General features: G+C 40.6%; 1 protein-coding gene across 1 annotated transcript; it reads left to right on the forward strand.

Annotated features, from left to right (window-relative positions):
* Window positions 1-5,948: 5,948 nt before the first annotated feature.
* DGCR8 (DGCR8 microprocessor complex subunit) lies at window positions 5,949-20,477 on the forward strand. The gene is made up of 14 exons (XM_065739057.1): window positions 5,949-6,054; window positions 10,418-11,429; window positions 11,878-12,040; window positions 13,242-13,384; window positions 14,128-14,410; window positions 14,839-15,036; window positions 15,878-15,979; window positions 16,957-17,055; window positions 18,285-18,367; window positions 18,631-18,731; window positions 19,190-19,296; window positions 19,504-19,631; window positions 20,046-20,159; window positions 20,385-20,477. The coding sequence occupies exons 2-14, from the start codon at window positions 10,707-10,709 to the stop codon at window positions 20,466-20,468; spliced, it is 2,328 nt and encodes a 775-aa protein (XP_065595129.1). The 5' UTR covers window positions 5,949-6,054; window positions 10,418-10,706; the 3' UTR covers window positions 20,469-20,477.
* The last annotated feature ends 1,914 nt before the right edge of the window (window positions 20,478-22,391 follow it).

Raw genomic sequence — 22,391 nt, forward strand, 5'->3', positions numbered from 1 at the left:
AACACACAAATCATTGCTTTTTTTTTCCTTTTAAATATGTTTTAAAGAAATATTAAACTTACTTTTGATTCGTAGGAGAATTGCTGCTTTTGTTTTTTACAAGACTGTTCTCCCTTCAGTATATAATTTTAAGATTGTGTGGATGATTATGTATATTAAATGAATGTAGCTTTTCTTTGTAGCTTTACTGCTTTAATAATCAAACTTTTCACTGTGCTATGGTGCACTGTTCTGCCTGGAGAGGGTGGGAAGGGGAGAATTCTTTGTTTTGCTTACTTGTAAACAGTACAGCAATAGATCTTCAATGCTCTCAAATCTAGTTTTACAATGAAGGAATTAAGTTCTCACTACTCAGTTTTACTCAGAAGTTTAGAGTTATCTTTGAAAGGAGTACAGCTATACGAACTATGACATCTAGTTTCCTGATAATCTCACTAGCAATATTGTGGTTTTTTTCTTTCCCCAGCAGACAGATAAGGAATAATTGTGCTTGCAAACAGAAACTGAATATGGTGAATCAAGGAATTGAATTGGATTGAATCTAGACTAGGCATCATAGCTTGAGCAAACAGGAAACTTTAGGAAGAAACTCAGGGACCATAGAAATACAGGTATTGCCGAAGAGAGCTGCTGTTTGCAACTCAATACAAGGGTGGTCCTATGAAGGTAAGGACAACACGATGGTGTGTAGGGTGGTTGTTTACAACACAATGGATGGTCCAGAGAAGATAAGTGGAATTACTGTTTGTAACTCAGTGGGGAAGTCTGTGAAGATAAGGAGGCAGACTTGCTGGTGACATAACGTAATCCCCTTAACATCTGGAAATTTACTTTTAGCTTTAATCCTATCTCCACCAGAGATATCACTTACTTTGGAATTTCTGTCCATCTTTGGAATCTGATTATTAATCTGAATATTAATGTGCTATGCCTTTAAATGTGTAGTTGTTTCTCTCTTTGGTGTGCATGTTTGGTGGAGAGATCCCCCATGCACCCAGCGCTGTAATAAAGGGAATATCTGTTTGACATATTGCTGTGTCAAGTCACTATGTCTGATTTCTCAGTATCAGTGGGGTTACATGAACTTGAGACAACTGTAGTGGTCTGGATACCTGGACTTTGCAGTGGAGGTGAAGTTTGTAACAGAAAGTGACAGAGAATTCAGAACCACCTTTAGAATGGAGCATCTGTTGCAGTGTAACTTGTTTCAACCAGGCTGAAAAGGTCACTCTACAGAATTCTTCATGTAATGTCTTACTTAGGAGTGTTTATTTTTAAAGTGGTCACAACATAGGGTAAGGGAGGGGATCAAACAGGCAAAATCCCCACAAATGGGACTGAAATTAAAGGATCCTTGATAGTGTCTTCAGTGGAAGCTGTAGGATTAACAGGCAAGCAAAAAAGCATAACCACCGTATTTTGAGTAGCTTTGATAAAGTGCCATTTCTTTCAGCACACGTTGTGTTTCCATCTCATTCTGTGATTGATATTCTTTACTAAATACGAGTATGAATTATCACAGTACTTACTAAAACTGCTTCATTTGCCTTATTAAATACATAATTCTCCCAGGAAGACTTTGATTTATATTCAAGCATTATAGAAGTCCATGTGAACCTCTGATCTCTCTCCTGAAGAGTTTAAGCCAGAAGTGGCATTTGGTGATGTTGTATTTAGTGGTTTTTGTTTGCTTTTAAATCTAAAGAAAAGCCTTGGACACAGATTTAAAATGTCTACTGAGGATGTGATTACTAGTTATTTATGCAATTTGAACTTCACTAGATAATTTTGATAGCATAAAAATAATTATGAAAGTAATTTGTTCAGTATACATGGTTGTCTATGAAAATTAATATGAAATGCAATGATACTGTATACCTGGTCTCTGCAGATATGGTTATGTAACTGCAACTTTCGAAAACAGTTCTGGCAATATATATAAGCTGGCCTTTAAATAAGCTCTTAAGCATTTTAGTCTTTATTTAATATAATCTGAATTGATGGGACTTCACCATACCTTTAAGAACATGCTGATTATCAAATCTTTTCAGTAAAACCTTCTGGATCTACTTCTCTAAACCTTATTTTTGAGCTTGTGCTTTGTGCTTTCTGAGGAAGGCAGTACGTTCGGGTAGCAGTAAGGTGCTTTACAAGCCTGTCCTCTAGTGGCAGAGGAAGTGTATTCATATCTCATCTGATATTTCAGCCCTGACAGGCACGAAGCCAGCAGTAGTCAGTAACTTATCAGATGGTGTAAACATATTGATTTCTTCCGTTCAGTGAAGAAAACCACATCACTTTTCAGGTGTTAAGATAGATTAAATAATAAGCTGAGAGTATGTGGAGCTAAGAGTGTCACTTTGTGTAGTACAACATTATAACCAGTATTCAATAACAGGCTTTTACCTCTCCTTATGAGAATGTGCTCTTCCAAGAAGTAAAGTTAGTGGGAAAACAATATTTTCTCTTGGTACACTAGCTCAGTTGTGAATGGTTGTTAGACATAACATGAGAGCCAAGGTCTTAGCCAAGTGCATTTGTGTCCTGATTGTCCCATCTCATCTGAATGTCTTCCGTTTGGAACTGCCCTTTCAGTTAGAGAGGGACTACATCAGTAACTCAGTTTGGAATAGAAGTACACTTCTAACATACTGTTTCTGGTAGTCCCTATTGACTGAACTTCAGATTACAGGGCAACCTCAGATTTCAGGGACTAGACTTTTCAGTCCAAGTGGAACTGGAGAGAGCATGTCTATTGAGATTATCTTCTGTAGCAAATAACTGCCTATTTTCTCAGTAGATGACTATTGAAGCTTACTCATGGAGCCCACTTGACACCTTTCCATAGCTGTCATGTGATGATTGATAGAGGTTAGATTAAGGAATTCAGCTTTCAGCAAAAGTTAAGACAAAATATATAGTGCAAGCAGGTATAGCTGTTTGGGTGGCTTTTTTTCTCCCTCACACCTAATTCTGTCTTAGCTAATATGTATTGGTGCTTCCCATTTTCCTGTGTGACATTTGCTGTCTCCATTTTTAAGCTAATGGATTTATGGTTCTACAGCAAACGGGACAACTTTTCTTAAAACATGGAGAAAATCATAGTCCTGTGATGCCACCTCTTCAGTTTTGAGAATGTAACTTAGAGCTCAGATTGCTCACTTGGCTAACTCTTATTGGAATCAAAGTTGGAGCCTTACCTACTTCTCTGAGCACTGGAGCAGCTGCTTCTCTCTTTATAGGCAAACTAAATTAGATGTCTGAAGCTATGTAGTGTGAACCTTCTGAAGATTTTTAGATGAAGTCTGCACTGTTTCCTTTGGGAACTGGATGCTTGATCTGGCACAGGCTGTATTCAGACCAGATCCAAACTAGAAATAAAACTCAACTGTGTTAGTTTAGATGCCTCTGTGGCACATAAATTATTCCTCAGATTCATCTTTGGTCCCCGAGAGAAATCTAACTGAACTCAGTGCAGTGAATCCTATTAGATACTGATATATTACAAATTGCCCCTAGTACAAGTGTGTATATATGCATATGTATATAGTTTTAAGTTCTTACATTTGTACAAAAATAATTTCATAGGAATTAATTATTTTTGGTTTGTGGATTATATTCTTAATTTCACTATATTTAACTTTCCATGCTTGAGAGCTGTTCCAGGCTTCCAATTTATGTAGCTGCAGTTGGAGTGTTACTTGGAAGTAGAAAAGCCTCAGTCATTTGCACTCTGGCCCAGGTGCCAGGGCAACGGTCTGCATGGAAGCATCTTTATGCTGAAGTTCAAAGGTTAATTTTTACAGAGCTGCAGCTAATCTTGAATCAACTTGCTTCCCCCTCACTGTCCAATGTAGCTGAAATGTGAATACTGTATATGATCACCGAGTAGTGCACAGATAACATTTGTAACATCTTAGTATCATTACTAAGGATATCTTTTTTAAAGAAACTACAGATCTTTGAGTGTAAAACAGCATGCTGTAGGCTGTAGCTAGAGTGACTCAGCTCCATTAATCTGGTCATTATAGTTTCCATCTGCTTAAAAACACATATTGTAAAATACATCTGTTTTATACCTTAAATTTCTTTTATGCCTCTGATTAGTGTTTAAAGTGCATTTTTAAAGATAAGCCATACTAATTTTTCTATAATGAGTATCTTTGGAAGTAAATACCTTTTTTACTACAATAAAAGTAATGTAGGCTGAGTTTAAAAAAGAATGTTATGGTAGATTTAACTGCTAAAACTGCGCAGTATGTGCTGCAGTTACTGACACTCATTCAGAGAATGGGACATTGACTCCACCTAATTTTCATTGCAATGAGTGCAGCCTATTAAATTTTTTAGGAAGCTGGCAGTAATTTTCATTATGATTTTCATCATAGTTGTCAGTGTCTAGTCCTGACAGCAATTGTTTATCCTGTCTGATCAGGACTGAAATCTCCCCTAGGCAGCACAGTCACCCCAGAGAAGCAAGAGGTCACTGTGCTTCAGTTGCTTCTGCTGTGCAGAGAATTGAAGTTGGAAACCTAGTTGTGTACAGATGACCTGCGTGAGCATGCTGTACCTGACAGGGATTTTATGTTACTCCCAGCAGAGGGGGGATGGACTGTAGGAAGGCAGCAAGTAGGCCTTGTAGAGGCAGAGGCCAACCCTTCCTCGAGTGGTAAGTTTCTCCACGTTGTCTCTGGAAGTATTGGGATTGTAGAAGTGTTGGTAGAAACAATTTGTCTTCTCTTAAAGCAGCTTTACTGTTGACTGTTATTATTTTTTCTGTCTCAAAGGTTATGATCTGTTAACAATGTTAAAATCATGGATAAAATTGTTTTTGATAAAATCATTGTTTTGCTTTTGGATTGTTTAAACTTTCACTTATGATAAGTGAGAGGTACAGCTCCTTGTTTTAGCAGTGTCTCAAAGCATCAGCTGTTGCATTTTTGCTGTAATTCATAGTGCTATGGTTCCCTGAAAACAGATGCACAATGAAAACTAATGTACCAGTTGTTTTTTGACTTTCAAACCAAAACATTCTTTGTTCTCAACACCAAAACCTATTTGTTTCCTCTGATCTGGAGGAAATGAAATGTTGCTGTACCTTAAAAAAAGAAAAGAAAAAAGAAAGCAATACTCTTTTCAGTGCTTCCTGTACATGGATATGGAAATTGGATGCAAATAAGTCATGATGCATGTATTTTCCTGGCAGGTTTGAAAGGGGCAGTCTTGCCGCAATGTTAGCTATGGGGGAGGCGGTGCCATGGAGCTCATTTACAGCAAGTGCCAACAACAAATTCTGTACTTGATCATCAGATTTTTATTTTTCATGTGGTTTGGAGGCTGAAACACGATTTAAATGGCTGTTCAGCAAACTACTGGGTGTCTATTAAGTATTGATTCTAGAGCGGTTTGTTTTAAAATTCATCAGAGCAGTCATAACTCAGAAGCTGCTCTCGAATAAGGGCTCCAACGGCAGTGGGCTTTTATCAGGGATCTTAAAATAGGAACTGTTAGTAGGAGGGTCGCCTTTCAGGGCCCTGGCCGGGGTCTTCCAGCACCGCCGGGCGCTGCCGGCGCTCCTTCCCGCCGTGGTTGCCATGGAGACGGCGCGGCGCTCCGGCTCGGGGCCGTAGGGCGCGCACAGCGCGGCTCCTCGGGCTGCAGACAAAGGAACCCGCGCAGGCCCCGCTCCCGTCACGGCCGGCCGCGCCCGCCTGCCGCATCAGTCCCGCCCCCTGTTCTCTCTCATTGGTCAGATTTGGTAAGAGCGTGCGCCCCTTGCGTCGTTATTGGTCGAACCACTTAACGTGCTCGCAAATCTGCCAATGGTAACCAACATTTCAAATTCGTCACGAGTGAGACGGGAGGCATCATTGGCTGGCAGAGGGGAGAGTCCCGCCCTCGCGGAGCCGCTCGGAGCAGGAGTTTAAAGATGGCGGCGGAGGCGAATGCTGCTCGGAGCGGGGGGCGGCATTCGTGAGGCGGCCGAGCTCGCCCTCCCCCCCCAACCCCCCACCCCCTCGTGGAGGAGAGGCCGGGACGCCGGGGATGGCCCAGGTGGGTGCGAGCCCCGCGGGGAACGGGGAGCGCGTGCGGGAGCGGGCCCCGCACGGGGCTGTAACCCCTCGGTCCCTCCAGGCCGCGGGGCGGCCCCGGCCCGGCCGAGCGTGGGGACTGCAGCACCGCCGTCCGTTCGGGCGGGCACCGCCTTCAGGTGCCTTCTCCCGCAGCTGCGTCAGCGTTTACTCTCCCCCTGCTCGCTGTGGTTGCGGGTCGCGCTCATTGCAGCACGAGGAGGGGCAGCGCCGCGTCTGCCACGGCTCCTCGTCGTGGGCCGCGCCGGGGCAGCACGTGCTGCGCGCACGGCCGCCTCCGCCGATGTGTGCGGCGGTGGGGATGAGGCCGCGCGTCCTTCCGACGCTCTCCGTGCTCCGCTGCACGCGTTCCTGCTCTGTGTTGTTACGGTTTTTCTCTCATTCGGTCTCTGGAAGGTTTAGGCTCCAGAACTTTTAAACTTTCTTCTTACTTCCCTCTTCTCCTGGGGAAGTGAATCTTTCTGTTTTGCTCCTCGTTTTTCCCGAGGCTTCGCGGTTATTTCTGCAGTGTTCAGCTGCTGAAGGGATGGGCCGCTAACGTCCGGGAGCCAATTACGCCCTACTGAAGTGGGGTGAGCCCATCCCGCCCCTTCAGTCCCCTCGGCAGGACACAGGTGGTGGAGTTAGGCCCTTGACTTTTCCTCTGTGAGCGATCCTCTTTATCCTTCTGTTGAGATGATTAAACATGTTTATTCCCGTTTTGCATTCAGACTGTAAAGTTTGCACCCGTGTTCTCTGTAGCATTGTCTTCTGATTGTTGCCAGGACTGCTTTTATGTTAAAGGGTGTGAATTTGGTTCATAATTGTGTTGGTTTACTTTCTAAGAATTCTCTGATGATGTGATTGGAAGGATATTTCTTTTTTTCTTCCTTCCTAGGCCCTAAATTGCAGATTTAAGAACTAATATACCTCCAGTGTCACACCATTAACTGTAACCGTGTAAACTCCCAGAAAACTGGGCAAGCTATCAAAGCAGTGCTTGTTTGCCATTTCTGATGGTACTTATCCCAATTTACATCGTTCTGCTAGCTCTGAGATGGGACACTATTGGAGAGGTTCTTTATTCTTGCCTGGATTTGGCATTGGTGGTAACTATCAAGCACCTGACTTTTCTTTCACTGCCTTGATGACTTGCAGCTACAGGTATTCACGTGTTTGCTGAACCTGTTTGTGAGGCTGCGTCAGTGCTGTTCTGGAAGGCAGTCTGTCTTTGAGCACTGCTGGTTACAAATGCTAACGTTCTGGTTTTCCCTCTGAAAAGAGTTGCTGTTTTCTCTGTGTGTTTTTTCCACGATCTTGCAGTACTGATTGAGGGGGTGGGTGTCATTTGCTCTTGTGATGTTCTTCTTTCTGTCTTCAAAGAACATCTGTAACACAACCAAGCCAAGAGGAAGTCCTGCAGCACTCTGCTTTGCAGTTTGCTATATAATATCCACCACATATGTATCTTTGTGTTTACTTTTTCTGTGAAGCCTTTACAAATGATGCCCTAGAGTGAGAATAAATGTAAGTGAAAAGTGTGGTGTTTCCATTCATTGGTGATCTGCAGAACTTCATTTAAAATTCTTATTTTCTGCAGTTCACCCAGAGTTCCTTCAATGTTTTGTACTGCCTGTTGCAGCTCTCCATAATGCTCCTTATCTCTGTAAGTGGACTGTATGGGAACTGTCATGGGGCCTTGGTGAATAAAAGGTGTTTTTTCAGGGTGAGTTAGTTAAGCATGGCAGTAGGTGAGCTAGCTCCTGTTGTCTTCTGGTACTATGTAACCTATTATGCTAAGTCTGTTTCCGTAAATGGCTTTCTGATTGTCCTGTCTGAGCTCCACATGGCTGTTTTTAACCTACAGGGTCATGCAACTCCTCCTTTTTGTTTTTGCTCCTTTTTCATCAAAAAATCTTCCTTTTCCTTTTTTTTTTTTTCTTCGGGCTCTAACATAAAGGGCACGTTGTAAATATCAGTTTGCAGCAAAGCAGATGGGAATCGGATCTCTCTTATTCTGCTTCTTCCTACTTTTAGGGGGCTTTCTTTTGTACCAAATTGTGTTGTAGCCTTCTGTAACAGTAGAGCTGCTCGACTCTGTTACGTTACCCTAGGGATGGGGCAGGTTTGTGGCCAAAAGCAAGTTTAAACCAGCCTTGGTTTGGTACTTCCTCTGGCTGCAGTGTGTGTATGGGCTGGCACATGATCCCTGGCAGTGATTTGGTATGCTATTCATAACTTCAAGGCCAGCAAGAAGGAAAAGACAGTAAGAATGTTATTGTTAATAGTGCTTGAATGTAATAATGAGATTCATTTTCTGCAGAGAGCACAGTGGTACTGTCAGAGACTGCCAGAGCTGGCTGGCTAGGTAAAGATTATTTTCTTGTGTTTTAAGATTGATTTGCAGATGTTAAAATGATCTCTTGAGTAGGAGCAGGACTGGGGGTGAGCAGACTGTCTGTGATCCTGTCTTCTGGCTGCTCATAACAAGTCTCTCCAGTTGGATGTGGTAGCTCATTTATTACGTGGGATGTACTTTTCAGTCAGGTACTAAAATACAGCATCAAGATCACACTCCGGTGTTAAGTTACCTCAGTTTGTTCTTTAAGAATGAATGTGACCATTACCTGCACTCAGTGTCTAGGATTTGAGTTGGTACTCTGACATTTGACCCTTGTTCAGAATTAACAAAGATGCTAACGGTTAATTATGAAGAACCTAATAATTTGTCATTTGCCTTTTTTTTGTTAATTGAAGGTATTTACCTTGAAGAATCTTAGCTATAAATATCTTTCTAGAAGCAACCTGTATAACGTGAAATGTTTCAGACCCTGTTAAAAAAACGAATTGATCACTCTTGTAATGATTGTATCTTTTAGAATGGAATGGATTTAAGTTTATAGAAATGCTTGTCTTAGCAGTGAATGAGCTGGTTGTCATTGTGGAAAGAGGTATCTTGATATCAAGGAAGATTGGGTGATTTTAGAGCTTTTATCAAAATAGTCTTTTTCCTCAGTAATCCTGCTACACGTGACAGGCTCAATGTTTTACATATTTTAACATGAGGGTCTGTTACTCTCCTACCCCTCCAAAAAAGAACAATTCTACCACCTCAGCAAAACTCTTCTTACTGGCAAATGACTAAAATAGAGTTTGAGCTCGTGTATGCTTTGTGTTCTTCCAGCTTCCAGGTAGGTGGTTCCCGTATGATGCAGAGTTTCAATCTATTATAATCCTTTATAACTGCTGGTTCCCAGCTCCCTGCCTTGCCCCAGCTGGTGTTTGAACTGATGTTTGTTCTGGCTGGGCAGGCGTAGAGATATGCTGGAGAATTACATTTGGCTTCTCTAAGTCCCTCATGGCAAACTCATTATTCCATTCAGTAGGGTGCCTTCAAATATTACGCTGTGACCATAAGGACTTGAAACTTTCCAGAGTGTTTGGGTAGACTATCTGTGCCACCTGGAAATAGTTGGAACAGGGCAGACTGAGACACTTGTTTCTGGCACAGCAACTCTACCTTATTCTTAGCTGGTAGGAGGATTTAAGCCTGGAGGCTTAAATAAATATATATATTTATAGGTTAATTTATACATATTTTATATATATATATATTCTTATATATATTTGATTTTTCTCAATATATATTATATATTCTTATTATTATTTTATTTATTTATTTATTTTTGCCAGGATTAATTATATTAAACATTGGCTGCTAAATGCCTTCCAGAATTGTGTTTAACACCATACCTAGACCCAAATTCCTCAGGCATAACAAGTGTGTGGTCCCATAACAGCATGGAATACAGGACCAAATGCTTTATATCTGGCTATCTAGATATTTTTTTGCATGCATTTTTATCAGGTTAAGTTTCCTGTTAAAACTTCCAGTGAGATGTAAGAACACCTGTAAGTTTCAAAAGGACACGTGTTTTCTAGAAGCGTAGATGTTAAAAGCATGCTAGCATTGCATGTATCAGCTAATTATCTGCCTTGTAGGTAAGTACTGCTTGAATACCAGGTTATTTTAAGTGGTGGAAGAGACCCCCTAAATACCTGTGCTTAATGCCCTGCTCACAAACGAGTGGGGATAGTCAATAAACTGAGCAGGTAAACGTGTTAGCAAGTTCTTGTACCTTGACATCCAGACCAGTGAGTTGTGACAACAGCCTCATCTCAGTCTGCAGAACAGTATTGAGACAATCTGTTTTTTTCCCTGTAAAATGTAATTCTTTTTTCTACCTGAAATGTATTGTGGGAAGGAGTAACTTATTTTTCTTTTTGCCTCAGATAACATTTTCCATTTTTTTTCTGTGACATATGTATATATTTTTTTCTTGTAGATTGAAAGAAGAAAAGGAGACCTGCTTGTCCAGTGAAGATGCAGTCTTAGTCTTCAGCTATTTAAGCTGAATGCATTGTGATTTCCAATAATTGAGACAGTGATTCTGAAAGCTGTCTACATTAATGAAAAGAACAATGTAGTCAGCTTAACTGAATCATCAGTGTTGCATATTGAATAGGACATGATAACCCAATCTTGATGGACTTACGCATGTTAGGAATAGAGATATAAGCAGTAACTGAAAGCATTGTGGTTTTTTTTAAAACAGTAGTTTTGCAGTTTAAAAAATGGAGAAATACGAAAATGTACCACCCCTCCCTAAAGAACCTGCAAGAGAAATGAATGTGGAGAATCACACTTGTCCCCCACCTCTGCCGCCTAACGAACAGCCTCCACCACCTCCCCTGCAAACGTCCAGTGACGCAGAGGTAATGGACGTTGGCTCTGGTGGTGATGGACAGTCAGATACCCCTGCTGGGGACACGCACAGTATCTGCAGAACACAGCTTCTCACAAAGGGATCTGCCTGCTACAAAAGTCGTCTTATAATAGACCCTAACAATAGTGACCAAAGCCCAAGAACTGCTCGTCATGCACCTTCAGTTCGAAAGTTCACCCCAGATCTTAAGTTACTGAAAGATGTAAAGATTAGTGTTAGCTTTACAGAAAGCTGCAAAAGCAAAGATAGGAAAGTTCTGTACACTGGAATTGAGCAGGATTATAAGGCAGATGCAGATTTTGGTATTAATAATGTCAATGGGGATTTGCATGCTTGTCCTTTTGGTGGTAGCAATGGTAAAGCTGTAGGAATAGGGGGTGAAAATGATGACAAAAAGGATGATGAGAATGATGTTGATCAGGAAAAGAGAGTGGAATATGCAGTTCTGGATGAGCTAGAAGACTTTGCCGACAACTTGATGGAAATAGATGAAGAAGGAGGAGGGTTCACATCTAAAGCAATCGTTCAAAGGGATAAAGTGGATGAAGAAACCATGAATTACTCCTACGAGGTAAGTAAATGCTGAGATTTTTGGTGGGCGAGAGGATTCCAAGTAGTTAGAAAACAACAAAACAACAAAGCTGTTTGTTAAACACAGTCTCTCCTAGAAATTTGCAGTACTGGAGGTAAAAATGCAGAGTGTTTGAAGATGGACTTTGGCTGAAAACTTTCACAGTTATTTTGGTGAAAATTCTGAGTTGTGTGGTACCTTTTGTAATTTAGTTTAAAAATAACATGAAAAAGGCTCCTTACACAATAAAGCTCGCTTTGTCTTGAAAAATGCCCATGTTCACTTATGGAAACTTGTCTTGTTTTTCAGTCATTTTACTGGAATCATTGGAAATGTCTAGTTTCCCTCTGTGTGGAAGTACATAGAGATAATGTGTACTTCTTCTTTCCGAGGGGAAAGGGAAGTTAGCAGACCCCAGGAGGATAGTATCTGATGACATCTCTTTCAGGATGACTTTGATAACGATGTGGATGCTCTGCTGGAAGAGGGTCTTCGTGCACCCAAAACAAGGAGAGTAGAAAATGAGAAATACGGTGGTGAAAGTGATCACCAGTCTGATGGAGAAACAAGTGTGCAGCCAATGATGACCAAAATTAAAACTGTTCTTAAAAGTAAGTCAACACTTGTTAAATATTTCTAAATCTTTGTGTGACGTAGGTACGTTGAATGCAGGTCTGTGAGCAGGTCATGTCACAGTTTTGGTCAAACAGTGGATCTGTTACAGAATCCTGTGTGAAGGCTTCTTAGTATCAAATATGATTTTTTTTTTTTCCATATTGCTAGACTATGTTTGGGAGTGCTTTTTTGTCTACATCTGTTGCATGGGATGAGAGAGTGTTTTGGTGCATGGATATGAGGAAGAATTTTACCTCAGTAGAGGGTAGGTGAACAAGGGTTTGTTTTTTCTCTCTGATACTGTGAAATAGGTGAAGACTGGTTGTGGAATTCTTCCTTCTTAAGTTAAATAACTTGCTTTGTTGAAATTTATATGTAAAGTCTTAATGTATGCAGTACCAGGCAAACTATTAGTGAAGCCCATGACTTGCGTTTATCAAGGTGTTCATACTTATGAACTACTAGTAGAAAAGAGCTGAGAATGTGACCCAGTCGAGAAAAGCATAAGTGCAAGCAGTTTGTATCAGAATCAAGCCTTAATCCTGTTCTGGAAGAGCGTTTGACAGCTTTGCTCTGTTCTGAAGTAAGAAATCAAATGCTTCTTCCCTCCAGAGCTTCATGCTACCACGGGATTCCCACAGAGGTCTTGGCTAAAAGGAGTTTGTTTTGGTGATTTCTGATGTAGGAGGGAGCGACACTACTCTAGTGTCAAGAGTAGAAATAAGTAAAGCCATGTATTGCTTTGAATGTGAGCACAAGCATGATACTGAAGTATTATTCCTTTTACCAATATTGGCTTACTGTTTGTAATTTCACGTTTTGTGGAAGTGCAGTATTTTTGATGGCTAAGATGTTGAAGTACGAGGACTTGCAGACTTGATTCTGGTTTGTATTATACTTCATTTGAAAAATATAATAAACGTTTTTATTTGAAACTGACTTCCTATTAGAGAAAAAGCTGCATTGAAATAGAGCAGTGAGAGACTGAAATCACAAGAAATCTTCACCAGCTGTACAAAACAAAGGAATCAGTGACCACCTATCCCATCCTTGACTATTTGAGAAAGCAGAAGACAGCACTGAAGGTGGTCTGGGTACAGACAATACTTGGTGACATGGAGTTTAGGAGTAGGCTACAATTCAGCATCTGTTGAACCCTTGACTATTCCAGATCTAAAGCCATTCTTTGCTTTAAAGGTCGTGGCCGCCCTCCTACAGAACCTTTACCAGATGGATGGATCATGACATTCCATAACTCAGGCATTCCTGTATATCTGCACAGAGAATCTAGAGTTGTTACCTGGTCTAGACCTTATTTCTTGGGAACAGGAAGCATAAGGGTAAATATGGTCAATTATTTTTATGCTGGTATTTAAGAATTGGATGTATTCCTTTAAAAGGTTGAATATTTTTCTGCTTGAGCAGGATTATTACAGCACTTGGGAAATAAACTACTCTATTTCTGAAGTGTGATATAATTTTTCTTGCAGTGCTTTGTTTTTCAATTGTTCATTAATGAGTTTGGGCAGTTAAAGCAAATGAGGTGGACTTGTGTTGTGCCTTCTTTTTCTAGAATACTACTGCAAAACATTAAGTTTATTTTGCCATGAAATACAATCAGATTGTTTATTTGTAGCCATAACCTAACCTGAGGTGTGGTTCATGGTCCACATTTACAGGAGATGTGTGGCATTCATAAACCAGAGGAATCTGCAGAGTCTGGGTTTAATATTGTGGACTTAAACCCCAAGAATGCTCATGGGATTTTTATGAAAGCACGTAATATTTGTTTGCAGTCAGTCAGAATATCGTTTGGACTTAAAATGGGAAACACACTTTGAAGGTTACTGTCAGTGTTAACACAGTGCCAGGATGTTGTACGAATGAATGTGCTTAGATTGGAATAGAGTAAGATTGCTAACCTAAGAGCAACTTGAGGTCAGGCTAAGTAACAGTAGCTTCCAACTTGATGACATCTTGTGAGTTTTGGATTTGCTTTTTGGTTACCTTGGGGTACTGAAACTTTATTCTATATATAATATATATTATTTTATAATATATATATATTATTTTATATTTGCAGAAACATGATCCTCCCCTTAGTAGCATTCCCTGCTTGCATTATAAAAAAATGAAGGAAAATGAGGAGAGGGAACAAAATAATGACATAACCCCAAACGGGGAAGTATCACCCATAAAGCACATAGATAAGTCTTCAGAACTGGACTGCCAAACAGAAGAACCAGATTCCACTGCTGCTGATTCTGGGCCTTTAGATGAAAAAGAGACCTCAGGGGGAGATGCAGCACAAGGAGCCTTAGGACAAGTTAAGGCCAAAGTTGAAGTATGTAAAGATGAATCTGTAGGTAGGTATGGGAACTGGGACTCTTTTCTTGGCTGGAGTTGGGTTAATGGCATTTGGAATGCTTTTCTATTATTGCTGACTTGACAACTGAGTCATACCCGACCTGAGATGCATTGGTAAGTTATTGTTTTGTGCAGTTTTTTCTTATGGAGAGATCTGAAAAAATAGAACCAGTTTTAAAACATCAGTTTTGGTTGTAACATGAAGGGAAACATAGAGTAGGAATTCCTGCTGGAGATGTGTGAGAGTTGATATGCAAACTTTACACACAAAAATCTGGAAAATTTGGGTGATCAATAAAGTTGTATGTCAGTCCAAGAATCAGTTCTGTCAGTCTGAGTCACTATTGCTGTGAATTTTTGTGCTGCTTTTGCATTAAGTGCTTTTACTGTATAGTCAGCTGCAGTGAGTAACTTGCTTGCTTCCTAGATCTGGAAGATTTTAGACGCTACCTTGAGAAGCGTTTTGACTTTGAACAAGTTACTGTAAAAAAGTTCAGAACCTGGGCTGAGAGACGGCAGTTCAATCGTGAGATGAAGCGGAAGCAGGCGGAATCTGAGCGACCCATTCTGCCTGCCAACCAGAAACTCATTACCTTGTCTGTGCAAGATGCACCTACAAAGAAAGGTGAGTTTGTGTACTGAGAGGTGAAATATTTGACGTGGAAGGCTTGTTACAGTTCTAAGCTTGTTTAGGGGAAGAAAAAATAATGAATCCATGGGTTCCGTGTTCCTGAATCCACCATACAACGCAGTAAAGGAAAAATACTACGCAAGAAGAATTTTGGTTTAAGGCTTTAGTCCTGGTAGCAGTGACTGCCATTGCCTATTTGTTACTGTTGGTCTTTATGGAGAACCCTCCTAGCCCACCTCTGGTTGCTGCTGCCTTCTTAGTTCTACACCAGTTCTAACCTGTCCCACGTTAGGGACTGGTTACAAATGCCAGATTGATCCAGATTAAAGCCTGTAAATTAAAATGCAAATCTAAACTACTTTAACATATATATTATAATCCTATTAGTACATTTTTTACATGGTGGTGAAAGAATAGACAGACATGGTGCTTTCAATACTAAAATGAAAACCTTTCTATTGTAAAAGTGGCTTCTTTATCTCTGCCTGTTAGTGAGAATTGGATGTAAGCCTGTTAAGAGTAGTTGTAGAAGAAGTGGTGCTTAGAAGGTGATCTAGTGGAACTATTTTCCTAAACTGTCAAGTAAGGAATCAGTTGTAAAACTGAAGTGTTTTGTGGACTGGAATTACCGATGAGCCGTAAAAGCTGAGAGCTCTTGCTTCTGTTTTTGAAACACATAAATGAGATGAGTAGAACATGACGTGTATTATTTATTGCAGGTAATCTTAAAACTCTTTGCATATGATTTGAGCAGCCATTTATGACTTTGTTTTTCATAGCAGTTTTCTCTTAAGACCAAAACTAGCTGTTGTTTTCCCTCCCCTCTCTTTTGTAGAATTCGTCATTAATCCCAATGGGAAATCTGAAGTTTGCATATTGCATGAGTATATGCAACGGGTCCTAAAGGTTCGCCCTGTTTACAATTTCTTTGAATGTGGTAAGTCTGTCCTGGTTTTAAACTGAGCACAGTGCTGTTGTGAAGAGCTCCTCTCACAGTGAAATAAAACCAAGCAATGGGCGTTTTTCCTAGGGGATGTCTTGAAAGTGCTGGGAGCCAGGTTCTACTTAGGAAATGTTTTCTGCACATCTCAGACAGGGACCTTTTGTAGTTAAAATAACAGCGTAGATTTTTGCTTGGAAAAATGTGCCTAAGTGAAAATGCATTGAAGTAACTTACTTACATTTAAAAGGGTGTGACACTGAGGTGTGGGCGATTATACTTGTTCTGGTTATGCACAATGAGTATTTGCTTTACTTTCTGGCCAATGATGTCCTGAAAAATCTGATTGAAGACAAGCGATGGAATTGTTAGTTGTAGGAAGGATTTAAGGATTTGAAAGATTTCTGCAGAGATGTATGTACTCTCTCTGAAAGCTGCAATATTTTTGTGGGCTTATTCTATTCTGCTTTACATGGTGCATGTTCGTTGTGGTTTTTGCTTCACAGCAACAGAACTTAAAGTATTGAGGCATTTGGTTGGCCAGTATCTCTTCATTCTCTGGAAAATGATAGAAGAAGCGTGGTACCATTGCAGCAGTTTTGCACCCTGCAGTCAGCATCCAAAGAGTTAAGTCAGGTGCCTTATGTTAGTGTGGAAGCTATAGTTCCTGTTCTTATAAATGCATTACGTAATGTGACTGAGTGTTTAACACCAGCATGTTGTATTGGCACCATAGCAGAGATGCAGAAAGCCTTTGGAATTAACATTTGAATTCTGGCAGATCCTAAATGATCTCTTAAAACGTGTCTGGCAGTGAAAGCCATTAGGAGTTCATGTGCTGGAGTATTCAGTCTTTGTGAAGAATGTGCAATATCCATCCTACACGAAGCTGAAATGAAGAAAACAAATACTGATACTAGTGGTATTTCATGGGGACTTCTCTGAAGGTTTCTTTTTCTCACGTCCATTTTCAGAGAACCCAAGTGAGCCTTTTGGAGCCTCTGTGATTATTGATGGAGTAACTTACGGGGCAGGAACTGCCAGCAGCAAAAAGCTTGCCAAGAATAAAGCTGGTAATGGTTCTTCCTTTCTTAATGCCAACTGCTGAATTGTTTGTCTGTTTTCATTTCTGCTTTGAAGATGACCATATTTGCAATAGTAAGTAGGAATAATTTTGATAATCGCTTACAAAACATGCACTCGTGTAGTCTTATAAAAGTACCAAAGTTCAACAGTGTGCTGGGATAGAAAGCCATGGAGAAGCTTTAGAAGTTAATTTCTGATTTGTGCTGTAAAAACATCTGCTTCAGTTATCACACCAATGTGTACATGCTGAGGTTTTTCTATAATGCTGAGAATCGTAAAATCCATAGAGTTGGAAGGGACCTTTAAAGGCCATCTAGTCCAGCTCCTGCTGCTGTCCCCTGCTGCATGAGTGCCATCCCCACGAGTTGTACTACAGTTTATTCTTAACCCCTCTCTAAGAACAACAACAATCAGAACACCACCAAAACAAAACTGAACAAAGCGAAGAACAAAACCTCTGAGCTTTTGGTTGAGCTGGTCCCGTTTCTGGTGACAAAAAATGGCACTGAATTATATTATTACTTACACTGATTTCCAAGTAATTATCTCTATTAACGGATTAAACAAAATTAGTCAAGAGTTGTAACTGTCTGGCATTAATGTGCTCATAATGAATAACTAGAGAATAATGTTTTGCATGTTGGAACTTCTTCACCGATCTCCAGACTGGAATGTGTTCAGCACAGGCACTGGGGGGGAAATGATATCTCAGTATTTGGAGGTGTGTAATGTACATGTGGTGTGGCTCTTGGTGCTTTGCTGGAATTTGTTAATGTGGCTCAAATGTAAAAAGCCATCACACAACTGTTTGTTCAGGGAAAAAAGGTATTTTGTTGGGATAACTGAAGCAATTGTGAGTGCCCTAATGGTACAATTTTAAGGTTGTACCTTTACAATGAAGGGATGATGACATATTTCTGACTTTAGGTCCTAAAGAGACACTGCTTGATTTGACAGTGAGATTTTTACTTTTCTGCTTTTATAAGCATGTGACAAAAGCCATTTCTTGGTGCAGTAGTTGTGAGGTGTTTCTTATCAACAAGTGCTCTTTAACAAAAACAATGTTCAAGCAGGTATGCTCGATGCAGTAGGATGAGTGAGATGCTCATCTTACCTGTTCAGTTGCTCTCTTAGATGTGTGGTGCTTTCATTCTGCTGCTGTTTACAGTTGTCATTTTTAATATAGCTAATCAAGACATTAAATAATTTTCTGCAGCTCGAGCTACACTGGAAATCCTTATTCCTGACTTTGTTAAACAAACCTCTGAAGAGAAGCCCAAAGACAGTGAAGAACTTGAGGTACCAACTTCTTGCCTGATGGCTGTGATTATTGGAGTCCAGTTTCTAAATACGTTATGTTTTCAATGTGAAAAAAGTGCTGTAACTCCATAGCCTTGTTTTCTAAGTTGGGTGGCAATTTAACAATGTTGGTAAGGTTTTGGTGTTTTTTGGTGCAGAGTAACAGGACTTGTTTAATGTTATGCAGGAGAGATGAGCACTGAGAACAGTATTTGAGTTTCATTTGCACAAAAGCTTTTATACCTCTTTCAATTTCTTTGTAGTATTTTAACCATATCAGTATTGAGGACTCACGGGTATATGAACTGACCAGCAAAGCTGGGCTCTTGTCTCCATATCAGATTCTCCATGAGTGCCTTAAAAGGTAAGGCCACAGCACGAGGATTCTGTTGTGTACGTGTGTCTCAGTCAGGGCACAGGGGTTGCTGGGATGCTGCTGCCCACAGTGTTCCTCAGTAACTTAAGGATGGTTGCAGGCTGGCCAAGCTTACTGCACTCACTGCCTGTAAGAGCTGGCCCAGTCTGAACTGGTTCATAGTGTCATGGTTCATTAGCTAATATTTTGTGGTTTTGCTTCTCAGAAGAAAAATTCCCAGATTAGGATATAATCATGGGACATAGATTTGTTTTTCCTTTATGTGGGGTTCCTTTCTTGTTCAAGTCACTGATGTAAGGAATAACTCCCTAACAACTAATGCCTTAAAACTTATTATTGCTGTGTCTAGTATCACAGCAGTTACTGACAAAGAAACTGTAATTACTTTGTTTATTTGCAATTGTACTTAGCATATGATGTTGGTTTATTTATTCATTGTGCTCAAGAAACCATGGAATGGGTGACACATCCATAAAATTTGAAGTGATTCCTGGTAAAAATCAGAAGAGTGAATATGTCATGACTTGTGGCAAGCACACAGTGCGAGGCTGGTGTAAGTAGAGCACCTAGTGTGACCTCTGATACCTTCCTTTTCTTCCTGTCCTCTATTAACAGTTCTGCAGGCATTTGTTCAGTTTCCTAGCTTGTTTTATTATTGTTCTACTCTTTTCTGATATCTCAGCTCTGAATGACACAAGTAAACTTGGTGTTTAACGATGTGAAGTGCTGCTGTGACACGTTTTCATGATTGTTTTTACAGGCAAAAACAAAAGAGTGGGGAAGCAATTAGCTTCACAGAAAATCCTACAGCTACTGCATCCACATGTGAAAAACTGGGGCTCTCTTTTGCGTATGTATGGTAGAGAGAGTAGCAAGATGGTCAAACAGGTGAAGATGATTTCGTTTAATCGTGATCTACACTGCAATTGTATTTTTGTGTTTTGTTGTTGGTTTTTATTTTCTTCAGAACAAAACTGTGGTGGCATTTATTTCAGCGTAACCTTTTTGCTCCTGTCACAGGAAGGGCAGTGTGCCTCTGCTGAGCAACTCTCAATTCTCCTGAATTGGTGATTCTCATAGCACGCTGCTGCCACAGTGTGATGCTCTCACTGACAGTTCTGTTAATCTTTTATTTGCCAGACAGAAACCATCTAACCTCTGTAATATGGAGCTACTTCATGTAAATCTGTCTTATTACTTAAGAAAATTCAGCTGTCAGCCATGAAAGTTCTGCTGTTGTGTGTGTATCTATTTTGAAATCAGAACAGCTCACGTGTTGTTGCTTCTGCTCTTGTTGCATAGGAAACCTCTGATAAAAGTGTGATAGAGCTGCAGCAGTATGCCAAAAAGAACAAGCCAAATCTGCACATCCTGAACAAGTTACAGGAAGAAATGAAAAAACTGGCACAAGAAAGAGTGAGTACATGCCCTCGTTTTGATTTCCTCCTCTCTCTGTTCTCACTGGATTGGATTTACAGATGAGAAGATGCTGCAGGTCAGGCTTCCTGACGGGTCTTCCAATTCCTGCTTCTTTCCTCAGCATCCCATGGAAGGGGAGTTGTTCAAAACCCGATTTCCTTTTTTTTACAGGGCTGCTTTTAGAGAGGTTTTCATCTGTTTTCTTCGTGTTGTTTTCCTCAGGAGGAGACGCGGAAGAAACCCAAGATGACCATCGTGGAGTCGGCGCAGCCCGGCAGCGAGCCGCTGTGCACTGTGGATGTATAGCGGGAGGATTTCCGAGTGGGGAGCAATAACACAAAAGGAGGAGCTGCATTTCCAACAGCTGTTTAGAAATGTGTTTGCTGCAGAATGCAAGATAACTTCTAAAATCCAAGCTGCTTCAGTTATGCATTGTTCTTTTTGCATCATCAGGGCAATATTACTTTTATTTCCTTTTTTTTAATACCTCTGAGATACGATACGTCTGTGTCAAGGTTTGATCATAAAGATCTCTGCTTGGGCAGCATGCACAGAGGACAGGCATGTTCACACAGGACATGGTCAAGCAAGCACTTTTTCCCTGAAAACCATCCGTGTTGTTTGAAATGGATGCGTTCTGAGGATGAAATTCAGAATATCTATATACAGGTTAAAGCTGACACTACATATATATATACACATATATATGTATATATACAAGAAACATATGTACACGTCTTGTATGAACATGCCTAGAACTGTTTGTGTGTAAAGTCTTGTTGCATTTCAGCACATAATAATATGCACTGATAAGACACTTTGGTGACAAATAGATGAAAATGGTGAGCAATGTTCCTAATGCCATAGGATTAGGCCAGTAATGCTGTTTCTTCTGTTTTATTTTGTCTCCTGCCAGGCTTAGTTATTCAAGATCACAGTATGCAGACCTTTTCTTTCTTTCATTTTTTTTTAACTACTTGAAAAGAACAAGTATACCTGGTAGTGTTAAGAGCAACAGGCTGGATATTCAAAATTGTCTTTTACGTTAATTGAAAAAGAGCCAATGTTAGTTTACAGATTGTTGAAAGGGAAAAATGAGGCCCTTCTTATAGGATTAAAGTGAAAACAGGAATGTGAAAGGCTGTTTGCAAAGCTTGGAGCCAAATTGTAACTGAAGGTGGCTGACAGTCTGAAAATACTTCACCAGTGCGGTGTTTGAAGATGTCCCACTTCCTTCTCGTGGCAAGAAAGAAGTCTCATTTGTTTGGAGTCGGAATACATCTGACTTGACAAATTAAGTCTTAATTTGCAGCTTCAAGTCACAGAGAAAAAAAAAAAGACTGAAGAAAACCCTGAGAAATCTGAACTAACTGCAGCAATTTAGTTGTTTTAAGAAGCTTTGTTTTTACTTTCTTAATTGCGTTTTTAGTTTTTGAGGAGAAAGTGTAACTTCTGCAATGAAAATTAGAATGTAGGTTCAAAATATGACACAGTGATGAGTAGAATGTGAGACCATAAGAGTTGTATGGATGGATAGGAAAACCACAAATATGCAACTAGTACGCAGAGCAGCCCCAGCTGCTCACTGCCTGCTGAGGCTTGCTGGCATTTAGCACGGGGTTCAGTTTTGGCTGCAGTGCACGTACTGCTGTGTGAGGTGTTTTCCTTTGGTGCTCTTTGCTGGATGATTGCAGTCTCTTCTCTTAGAACCATTTCTGTGGGTTCTTTGGATTGCTCTTAAAGAATAGAAAATGGGGGTAGGGCTTCAGCTGCTTCCCCGGGAGTTGTCCTGCTCTGCTTTACGCTCCTGCCGGAGTGGAGAGGTCAGTTTTGTGACTGCTGCAGCTCCTGGTACTTCTCTGGACAGTGGTCTGGGGTTTGGGGCAGGGAGGGGTGGAATGTTCTTGGATTGTTGGTGCTTTTTTCCTTTATTTTATTGTTTAACACTGCGTTACGTATAGAATGCTGCAGTGTAATGAATATCGTGCCTACTGGATTTTAATGTTGTGTCATTGGTATTGTCAGACCATCACACCTGTTATTTTGGAATTACAAGGACTGGAGTTTTGATCTGAAGCTCTCGTTCTCTCGACGTGGCTTCCAGTGGCTGGGGTTGAACAGGAGCTTTGGAGCTGCGCCTCTTTCTGTCCCCGTGGTGCACTCAGAGCTCTTTAAGTACGGATGTGCTCGCTGTGCTGATCCCGCTTGGCTCTGCCCCGCAGGCTGAAG

The sequence above is a fragment of the Cyrtonyx montezumae genome, unplaced genomic scaffold (genome assembly GCF_038088225.1).
Source record: "Cyrtonyx montezumae isolate F1298 unplaced genomic scaffold, pur_monq_1.0 scaffold_23, whole genome shotgun sequence".
Lineage (NCBI taxonomy): Eukaryota > Metazoa > Chordata > Aves > Galliformes > Odontophoridae > Cyrtonyx > Cyrtonyx montezumae.